Here is an 11,269-nt window from a genome sequence, read left to right on the forward strand (position 1 = left end):
GTTATTACATTTAATTTCTTACAAACATTACAAATAAATTAGTGAATGGGGAAAACATAACAAAAAAACTCATATAAACACGTGGTGCGGGGACATACTTAGAAAATATCCGCAGAAAACAAATGCAGTATGATAATAGTGTAGTGAGCTAAAATGCTGTAAGTGTTGTCATATCTGCAAATGTGAGAATGCAAGTAACGTTACCAGTGCCAAGATAATTAATAAATAATCAAAAAAGTGTCTCATGCGATAATAAATTAGTACCCATGAATGATAAGGTGAGGACGGAGCCATATTGGTAGCACATGTCATGTTTTAGATCAAATGGTAGGAATACAGTGACAAGTGCTATGTCCCGCGTGCAATCAGCACCGGCTTCTGTCTTTATGACTTCGGACAATTGAGTTAATCAGCAGGAAGTGAGCGCTGCTGCTACCGCCGCTCACTTCCTGTGGATTGCTCCTGTGTCTGAAGGCGGGGAGTCAGAAACCGGCGCTGACTAGACGTCAAGCGAGCCCCGGCACCGCTGGAACAGCCCTGGCACGGGAGGTCAGTATAGGCTTTTTTATTTTACCTCAGGGAAACATGAAAACAGATTGGGTTGTCCTAGTAGAGGACAACCACTTTAATGATGAAGACGCCTTCCAAGCAGACCAGTCTGTTTCCTTTAACAAAGCTAAGTGAACCACCAGGTTTTTCGCTAATCATAATGTGATGGTGTTCTGTCAACGGAATGGGAACATTCGGACAAGAAGTTCAAGAGAAGGAAACTGCTGCTTATTTTCTTTCCCTTTTCTCCTATTCTTTTAAAGAATGGGATTGATTTTAGCACTGGAGAACCAACTGGTATCTAGACTCTCTGCAAAGACTATTCTCCTTCTGTCCGACGGAGCATCCGTCAAGTATCCCACTGTCAAGCAAATAGAATCCCTGGCAAAATCAGTCTGAATCAGCTGGCTCTATACTGTGTCCGATCTTTGCTGCAACATGGGTATTTAAATCTGTGTCAGGCTGGACTAAGCAATTGTGACAAGGCATTTTCGCAGGCGCCTCTTTCATCCACCAGGCAGACCATGCTGACCAGATATCGATCACAGTAAAATATGCTCTCTCAGTCTTTCTTGATGCCGCCAGTTGTGTTGGTCAAGCCTCCATTAACTTAATGGTTAACCGCAAATTGATATGGCTAACAGCTTGTCACGTCGACCCAGCATCCAAGGAGTCTTCCACCGTCCTACCCTTTCAAAGTTCCCTCCTGTTTCAAGCCAAGTTGGACCAGGTTAGTTAGAAAGTCACGGGCGGTAAGACCCCCCTGCTCCCTCAACCAAGACCCAGACGCCCTTCTATCAAATGAAAAACTATGCCTTTCAATTCTTTGAACCATTCTACTCTAAAGGGTCCAACTGTCAAGAGAAGACATCCAGACAGTCTGAAAGGAAGAGACCTTTAAGTCAGTTCGCTCCTGTCATTTATGCCATCAACAATCCACCTCTCCCAGAAGCCGATCAACAGATTCTCATCTGCATGACTGGTCACCCCCACCTAGGAAGCCTCTTAGATTGGGCAAATATTTTCTCCACATTCAGGACATTTAGCTCTCCGTTATTGAAGATGCCTTGGTGAGAGAATTGGTCTCCTCTGGTTACAAAATAGAATGTGCCTCTTTTTCCCAGGAGCATTTTTTCAAGTCTCGTCCCCTAAGGTATCCCACACTAATTCCAAGATTTGTCAAGACCATCTCTCGTCTTCTTCAGCTAGAGGTCACCATCTTGTTTCCTCGTGAGCACTTCACAGGTTTCTACTCAAATCTTTTTGTACTGCCCCAAAACAATGGCTCCGTTCCTACCATTCTAGACTTCAAGTTACTGAACAAACGAGTTTGACTTCTTCATTTCAGAATGGAGTCCCTCAGCACAGTGATGGCCACCATGGATCCCAATGAATTCCTCTGCTCTGTGGACATTCAAGACTCCTATCTGCATATTACTATTTTTCAGGGACCAAAGGTTTCTCAGCTTCACAGTTCTACAACTTTAACAATCATTTCTAGTTTGTAGCCCTCCTCTTTGGACTGGCTACTGCTTGACAGACTGTTCACCAAGGTCATAGAGGCAGTAGAAGCCATTTTACGAGCCAGAGGAATCATTGCACCCCTTAGGGTACCTTCACACTTTAGCGATGCAGCAGCGATCCGACCAGCGATCTGACCTGGTCAGGATCGCTGCTGCATCGCTACATGGTCGCTGGTGAGCTGTCACACAGGCAGATCTCACCAGCGACCAGTGACCAGCCCCCAGCCAGCAGCGATGTGCAAGCGACGCTGCGCTTGCACGGAGCCGGCGTCTGGAAGCTGCGGACACTGGTAACTAAGGTAAACATCGGGTATGGTTACCCGATGTTTACCTTAGTTACCAGCTCACACCGCTTAACTTGGCGTGTGCAGGGAGCAGGAGCCGGCACTGGCAGTGTGAGAGCTGCGGAGGCTGGTAAGGAAGGTAAATATCGGGTAACCACCTTGGTTACCCAATGTTTACCCTGGTTACAGCTTACCGCAGGCTGTCAGACGCCGGCTCCTGCTCCCTGCTCCTTCAGGATCGTCGCTCTCTCGCTGTCACACACAGTGATGTGCGCTTATCAGCGGGAGAGCAACAATAAAAAACGAACCAGGGCTGTGTGTAACGAGCAGCGATCTCACAGCAGGGGCCAGATCACTGCTCAGTGTCACACACAGCGAGATCGCTAATGAGGTCACAAAAAACGTGACTCAGCAGCGATCTCAGTAGCGATCTCGCTGTGTGTGAAGCACCCCTTACTTAAATGATCTCCTCATCAAAGCCCCAGTGAGTCAGACAACACCACGGCGGTGGTGTCCATCAACCACCATGGAGGTACGCAAACATGATCAGTCATCACTGAAGCCTCATAGATTCTCTCCTGGTAGAAAACAGAGTTCCAGCCATATTAGCATTTCACATTTCCAGAATTGACAACTGGACCGCAGACTTTCTAAGTCGAGAAGGTCTAACCACTGGTGAATGGTCTCTAACCCGGCTGTATTCAGGCTGATCTGTCTCCAATGGGGCTCCCCAGACATCAGTCTGATGACATACAAGCTGAACAACAAAGTTCCCCGGTTCTTGTCCAGATCACGCAATCCACTTGTGATCGACACATGTGCACTAGGAATCCTGTGGTCCCAGTGTTGCCTCCCCTGTCTTCCTCTTCTGTCTCTATTACAAAGGCTGATCAAGAAGTTCCAAGCGGAAGTTGTTCCAGTTATGCTGATCGCCCCAGTCTAGCTCAGAAGGACGTGATATGTGGGGCTTTTCAACCTCTTCGCACATGTCCCATGGGGGCTCCCTAATCATCCAGACCTGCTTTCCCAGAGTCCCCTCTTCCACCAGAACTCATGGTCTTTTAATTTAATGGCATGGCTATTGAAGCCGCGGTTCTGAATGCCTCTGATTTCTCTGATTGTTATTTAGACCTTGAGGAAAGGTGATATTCAGCACTTCCATTAGGTGGAATAAAATTCAGCTTTTATTTATTCCAATAAAAAGCAATAGAGTGGTAAAAATGAATTTAAAAACTGACACATTTCAAGTGTGAAATGCACTCTTAATGATAATATTGTACAATATACTATGATTTAAGAATGCATATCACACTTGAAACGTGTCAGTTTTTAATCCATTTTTTCCTACTCTGTGGTATTTTGATGTATTAAATAAGAGCTGAAATTTATTTCATCGGATGGAAGTGCTGAATATCACTTTTTGGGTGGAAGAAAAGCGATTCCCACAGCTAAATAGGAAAGGGTTCTTTACAGTTAGAGCAGTCAGACTGTGGAATGCGACCACAAGAGGTAGTAATGGCAGACACTATAACAGCTTTATATCAGGGCGGAGGATTTCATCACTACACAACATTGTTGGTTATAAATGATTTAGTGATGAAATGTAGAATTGGTGGAGGAAGGTTCAACTAGATGGACCTAGGTCTTTATTCCACCTATATGACTATGTAACCTCTTGATTTTTGCTGTATTCCACCAGTTGGTTCATGCACCCATTGGCTTGCATTATCCCTGGCTTTTCCTGATCTTCAGGCGGGTGGGCTCTTTTTCTCATTCCCTTTATATTATTCAGAACATAATTACGGTAATTATAGCCCAAAGACCTTCCTCTTCCAGTAGCTATCATCGTCCCTGGAAGGCCTTCTTTGGCTGGTGTGAGTCCACTCTCGTCTCTCCCATGTCTTTCTCACTTCCGTCTCTCCTGTCCTCCTTACAGTCGGGCCAGGACTCCGATCTCGCTCTCAGTTCCATCAAGGATCAAGTCTCTGCTCTTTTCATTCTGTTTCAGAGAAATTTGGTATCTCGTCCTCAAATTTGGATTTTTCCTTCATGGCTCACTCAGTACCTCCCTACCGATCTCCATTGGAACCATGGGTCTCAATCTTGTTTTAGATGCCTTGTTACCTGCTCCCTTTGGACCACTTTGGGAGGTCTCTTGTTTTTTCTGTCTTGGAAGGTTACTTTCCCAGTAGCAATCACATCCATTAGACGAGTTTCTGAGCTGGCAGCCCTTTCACACCACTCCTTCCTCATCCTTCACCAGGATAAGGTAGTCTTGTAGGCTTTGCCTTATTTTCTTCCTACAGTGGTTGAGCCTTTCACCTTAATGAAGATATTGCTCTTTTATTTTGTCCTTCTCCTCAGACTCCCCTGGAACAATCTCTAAATGAGTTGGATCTAGTTAGTGCCACTTGCATTTACTGTGCCAGGACCAATCTGTTTAGATGTATGGATTCCTTATTCATTATCCCCAAGGGCACACGGAAGGGACTACAAGGCTACCATTGCTTGTTGGATTAGATCACCTACTTCTAAAGTATACCGGATGAAGAACATGGATCTCCCTTCTGGGGTGTCAGCTCGTTCCACTCTCGCTGTGGCCTCGGGCCATTCTTCATCAGGCTAGTGCATTGCAAGGCAGATACCTGACTTCTGTACACAGTTTCAAGTTTTACCAGGTTCATACCTATGCCTTGGCTGCTGCCAGGCTAGGCAGGAAAGTGTTGCAAGTGGCAGTGGTTCGACCACCTTTCTGACCTTCTGTAGTTTTTTCGTTTGTTTACCAACCTTTCGTGGGGGCTGCTTTGGGCTGTTCCAATGTCTTCCTTTGCCCCTCCCTCAATGAAGCAAGCGGCAAAAGAGGATTTTGGGTACTCACCATAATATCTTTTTCAACAACTTCAATGGGGACACCGATACCCTCCCATTCTTTTTCCATCAGTAATCTGTACTACATCTCTTGCTTCTCCTACTGCCTGCTCACTAGACAAACAAAAATATCCATGAGGAAAGAATATGAGGTTTCAGTAGGAGATGTAACATGACTACACAGTCTAACAATACAAAAATTATTATATAGAGTGTCCTGTATGGGCCTCTATCAAATAACAAGACATGCAAACCACTAAGGAAATGATAAACAAACAGGAGAACAAACGTGGTTGTATTGCAAAAATATATATCAAAATTTATTCATTCATCTACAGTTAGATGCAGCACAAATTTATGCAGTGCAAAAAGACAGAGGGCACCTTGGCACTGAACAAGATTAATCATAGAAATTCACATGGCAAGTGCAAAGGCAGACAAAATATAAATTATTGCATACAGATTACAAGATTTGTTGCCAGGTGAAACCAGAGAGCTGTAGCTGGTGTCCAACCAAGAGGTAAATAGAACAGCACACTAGACCCATCAATACGTCCGGACGTCAGTACATACCAGCGGCTGTATAAATAGGAGGATCACCAGTAATTGCTTTAAAGTGCCAGAGTGCAAGAATCAAAGACCAAAAAACAGTCCCCCCTAGAGCAGGTAACGCGCGTTTCACGTATTTGTGGTATAACGCTTCATCAGACCGAGGTCTGATGAAGCGTTATACCACAAATACGTGAAACGCGCGTTACCTGCTCTAGGGGGGACTGTTTTTTGGTCTTTGATTCTTGCACTCTGGCACTTTAAAGCAATTACTGGTGATTGCGCGTTACCTGGCAACAAATCTTGTAATCTGTATGCAATAATTTATATTTTGTCTGCCTTTGCACTTGCCATGTGAATTTCTATGATTAATCTTGTTCAGTGCCAAGGTGCCCTCTGTCTTTTTGCACTGCATAAATTTGTGCTGCATCTAACTGTAGATGAATGAATAAATTTTGATATATATTTTTGCAATACAACCACGTTTGTTTGCCTGCTCACTAGTTGGTTAGCGGTGTGCCAGTTGGTGGGTGTACCTGCTGAGAGGGAGACAACTTTTTGTTTTGCATAGTGTCAGCCTCCTAGTGGCAGTAGCATACCCCCATGGTCTTCCTGTGTCCCCCACTGAAGACTACAAGAAAGTGCTTTTACGGTGAGTACCCAAAATCCACTTTTCAGGAGATATTTGCCCAGTATTTCCCCGCACCATCTGTTTTTATGACTTTTTGTGTTCTGTGATCCCCATGAACTGTTTTATTTATAATGTTTGTCAGAAATTAGTTCTCATTAGTTAGCTAGTAGTTCTCACTTATCGGTTTGTTGCATGCTCACCATACACGTCTCGTCCTCTCTAACAGATCCAGCGAGTTGTGATTTCTGGAGGAAATTTTAAACCAGACACTCTGAAACCAAAAGAAGTGGTCAGCCTTCTGCTGGACGATGAGGAGCTGGAGAAGAAGCGTAAGAGGCGGCTCTGGAGTTATACTGTATTTATTCACGGGAAAACTGTACATGTAAAATGTGATGGGTTCCCTTTACGTATATTGGACACTATCACCAGATGTGTCCCCTATAATCTGCGGCCCCCACCAGTGATCCCTTATACACAGCATTCTAGAATGCACTCAACAATCTATACTAGTCTCATCAGTAGGAAAAAATCATAGACATATCCAAAAGTTCCATACTTTACAGACATTTCAGGAATTTCTGGATGGTTGACAACCCTGATGATCACAAAGTACATAATATCACAAAAGTGAGTACACCCCTCACACTTTTGTAAATATATTATTATATCTTTTCATGTGACAACACTGATAATCTGACCCTGTGATACAATGTGCAGTGTCAGTGTGCAGCTTGTATAACGGGGTAAATTTGATGTGTCCTCTAAATAACTCAACACACAGTCATTAATGTCTGAACTGCTTGGAGCAAACGTCAGTACACCTCTAAGTGAAAATGGCCAAATTGTGGCCAAAGTGTCAATGTTTTGTGTGGCCACCATTATTTTCCAGCACGGCCTTAACTCTCTTGGGCCTGGAGGTCACTAGAGCTTCACAGGAGCTGCTGGATCTTCTTCCATCCACCATGACGAAATCAGAGAGCTGGTGGATGTTAGACCTTGTGCTCCTCCACCTTCTGTTTCAGGATGCTCCACAGAGCCTCAATAGGGTTTAAGTCTGGAGACGCTTGGTCAGTCCAACACATTTACCCTCAGTTTCTTTAACAAGGCAGTGGTCGTCTTGGAGGTGTGTTTGGGGTCATTATGTTGGAATACAATGCAAGGGATCATGCTCTGCTTCAGTATGTCACAATACATGTTGGCATTCATGGTTCCCTCAAAAAAAATGTATCTCCCCACATCCGGCAGCAATCATGCAGCTCCAAACCATGACCCTCCACCACCATGCCTGACTGTAGGTAGGACACATTTGTTTTTGTACTCTTTACCGCCGCAGATGGTTGACACCATCTTTTTGTCTCGTCAGACAACAGGACATGGTTCCAAGAATCCATGTTTTTAGTCTGCTTGCCTTCAGGAAACTGTTTGCGGGCTTTCTTGTGCATCATCTTTAGAAAAGACTTCCTTCTGGGATGACCATCATGTAGATCAATGTGATTCAGTATGCGGCATATGGTCTGTGTACTGACAAGTGGACCCCCCACCCCTGTAACCTCTGCAGCAGTGCTGGCAGCACTCGTACATCTATTCTGAAAAGAGAACCTCTGGATATGACGCTGAGGACGTGCTTGTTCTGAGTGGATCCTGTCTTGTTAAACTACTGTATGGTCTTGGCCACCGTGCTGCAGCTCAGTGTCAGGGTGTTGGCAATCTTCTTATAGCCTCCGCCATCTTTATATAGAGTAACAATTATTTTTTTCAGCTCCTTAGAGAATCTTAGAGAATTCTTTGCCACGAGGAGCCATGCTGAGCTTCCAGTGACTAGTATGAGAGTGTGTGAGAGATAACACCAAATGTAACGCAACCGCTCCCCATTCACACCTGAGACCTTGTAACACTAACGAGTCACATGACACCGGAGAGGGAAAAAAGCTAACTGGGCACAATTTGGCCATTGTCACTTAGGGGTGTACTCACTTTTGTTGCCAGTGGTTTAAACATTAATGGCTGTGTGCTGAGTTATTTACACTGCTATACAAGCTGCACACTGGCACTGTACATTGTATCACAGGGTCCGATCTTCAGTGTTGTACCAACTGGGGGCTGGTATTCTCAGGCTGGGGAGACTCATGGTTATTGGGGTGCCCCCAGCCTAAAAATTGCAGCCTTCAGCCGCCCAGGATTGTTGCATCCGTTAGATGCAACAATCCCAGAACTTTATTCTACTCATCCCAATGGCCCTGGTGTGCTGACAATCGGGGCAATAAGGGGTTAATGACAGCTTACAGCTGCCACTAAGTCCTAGATTAGTAATGGGAGGCATCTATGACACCTCCCCATAACTAATCTGTAAGTGAAAAGAAATGAAGACAAACATCGAAAAAAATCCTTTATTTGAAATAAAATACAAAAAAACCCTCCTCTTTCTCCAATTTTTTAATCCCAAAAGCACCCAGTTCTGACATAATCCACACGAGGTCCCACAATGATTCCGGCTCTGCTACATCCTGCAGTCACAGCGCGCAGGCACAGAACATGTCCGCATGCTGTGGGCTTCAGGCAGAGAATGACTGAGCCGCAGCTGTGAGCGGTGACGTCACTCAGTTTATTTGCTGTCACAGCTGAAGGTTTCCACAGTCCCCCGGGTACATTGACCGCAGGTTAAGCAGTAAGGCATTTTCTGATTATAGCTTGCCATAGTTGTCATGATCTGATAACGATTCACAGGTTGTGCTATTAGTATTGCGATACACTTGATGGATAAATGCTGTTACGAGAAATCGGCCATCTTGGATATATTTTGCACTGCATTCAGTGTGTCAGTCGGTGAAGTGTGGATCTGCGGTGCCAGGAATGCGCACAGCTACTTGCTACATTAAATTAGGCCACAAAATACGGTGTGAACGGGTATTTCTAAAACCTTACAAAGTATTGGAACTTTTCTTGCCTAATTTTTATATATTTTTTCGCAGTACGCCAGAGACAGGAGGAAAAAAGACAGCAAGAGGAGACCAACAAAGTGAAGGAGCGCAAGAGAAAGCGGGAAAAATATGCAGAAAAGGTCATTTCCGCTCTAGATTTTGTCTTGTTACATAAATGGTTATTTCTAATAAATAAAGTGGCCTTATAATAATGTACATACATATTTATTTGTGACAGTAAAACTCATTTATTTAGATGTACCCTATTTTGCACATTCCAATGGATGCCCCTCTCCATGTACTGTCCAGTTTGCATTGCAGTCTGCTGTAGTGCCGCTGCTCCTGGTGGCTTCTGCGCAGCGCAGTCGCTCCCAGCTGGAATCCTGACCACATAGCGCTGCACTGCCTCCATCTCTGACATTGCGTGACTTCACTCCCTGCTGCTTTACAGTGGTCTGCCCGGACAGTGTTGTCTTCTCTTATTAATTACAGTGCAGATGCCGGCATGTTTCTTCATCATTGCTGTGTTAGCCGGCTTTCAGCGGGGCACAGCTGTCCTGCGCTCCTCCACCACTGAGCAACATACATGGGAGAATGGAACTGCAGGACTCCTGGGGTTTAGTCCGGTCAGAGGTCTGTGACCCCCGGATAGGAATCTGTTTACCTCCTGGCTCTTCTTTTGATTAGCCAGGCTGGGGTGACGTCATGTGTGCGTCACACCGCAATGATAATGTCACGCCAGCCTCGCTAATCAAGAGGAGCTTGGCGGTAAAGAGATTTGCAGGCCTCCTGTCCCAGAGTCCTCGATCGCTGACCTCTCCAGTGGAGCGCAGTCATCTCTACCAGGCAGTGCTGAGCTGTGTTTGATGCCTGCAGTACACAGATCAGCAGATCAGGGATGGGACACTGCAAACCTAGCACTATTGACGCCTAGGCCTGAAGAATTCTCAGCTTTTTGTACATTTTTTTAAGAAACCAAAGCCTCACTGCTGCCAAGTGTAACCACTGAGCACTATTGTTTGTTTTTTATGTTTTCTTTTTCTTTCTTTATATTGCTTACCACTTATTACTGACCATTATTTATGCATTTTCTTGTCATTGCAGAAGAAGAAAGAAGACGACATTGATGGAAAGAAAAAAAAAGATGCCATTAATTTGGTCATTCCATTTGTGCCCTCAGCTGATAACTCCAACCTGTCTGCAGACGGCGACGACTCCTTCATCAGTGTGGACTCTGCCATGCCCAGCCCCTTCAGTGAGGTGAGTGCAGCCTCCATACTCTCCTAGTGACGGGACCTCACTCATACAAACAATTGCCCCACTTAGGCCGCACCGACCTATGGATGCAATTATTTCTGTGCAGTGTGGTGAAAGCTGTGTGTGTGTATGTGTATATAATGTGTGTGTATATGTGTGTGTATATAATGTGTATGTGTGTATGTGTATATATAATGTGTGTGTGTATGTATGTGTGTGTGTGTGTGTGTATATAATGTGTTTGTGTATGTGTGTGTGTGTATATGTATGTGTGTGGGTGTACATATGTGTGTGTGTGCATATAATGTGTGTGTATATGTGTGTGTATATGTATGTGTGTGTACATATATGTGTGTGTACATGTGTGTATGTTTGTGTGTGTGTATATATATAGTTATATACTGTGTGTGTATGTGTGTGTGTGTGTGTACATATGTGTGTATGTGTGTGTATATGTATGTGTGTGTACATGTGTGTGTGTGTGTATGTGTGTGTATATATATAGTTATATAGTGTGTGTGTGTACGTGTGTGTGTATAATGTCTCTGTGTGTGTATGAGTGTGTGTATAATGTGTGGGTGTGTGTGTGTATAATGTCTGTGTGTATGTGTGTGTGTGTATAATGTCTGTGTGTGTGTATGAGTGTGTGTATAATGTGTATGTATATGTGTGTATGTGTGTGTGTATATA

The 11,269-nt window shown here is 44.4% G+C and overlaps 1 protein-coding gene across 1 annotated transcript in view; it reads left to right on the forward strand.

Moving 5' to 3' along the window:
* Positions 1-11,269, forward strand: part of INO80 (INO80 complex ATPase subunit) — a 322,016-nt gene that overhangs the window by 249,859 nt on the left and 60,888 nt on the right. Inside the window, exons 31-33 of the mRNA XM_075331242.1 lie at positions 6,631-6,733; positions 9,374-9,462; positions 10,427-10,582. Of these exons, the coding sequence (XP_075187357.1) occupies positions 6,631-6,733; positions 9,374-9,462; positions 10,427-10,582 (348 nt within the window). The remainder of the gene's footprint in view (positions 1-6,630; positions 6,734-9,373; positions 9,463-10,426; positions 10,583-11,269) is intronic.

Source organism: Anomaloglossus baeobatrachus, chromosome 12 (genome assembly GCF_048569485.1).
Source record: "Anomaloglossus baeobatrachus isolate aAnoBae1 chromosome 12, aAnoBae1.hap1, whole genome shotgun sequence".
NCBI lineage: Eukaryota > Metazoa > Chordata > Amphibia > Anura > Aromobatidae > Anomaloglossus > Anomaloglossus baeobatrachus.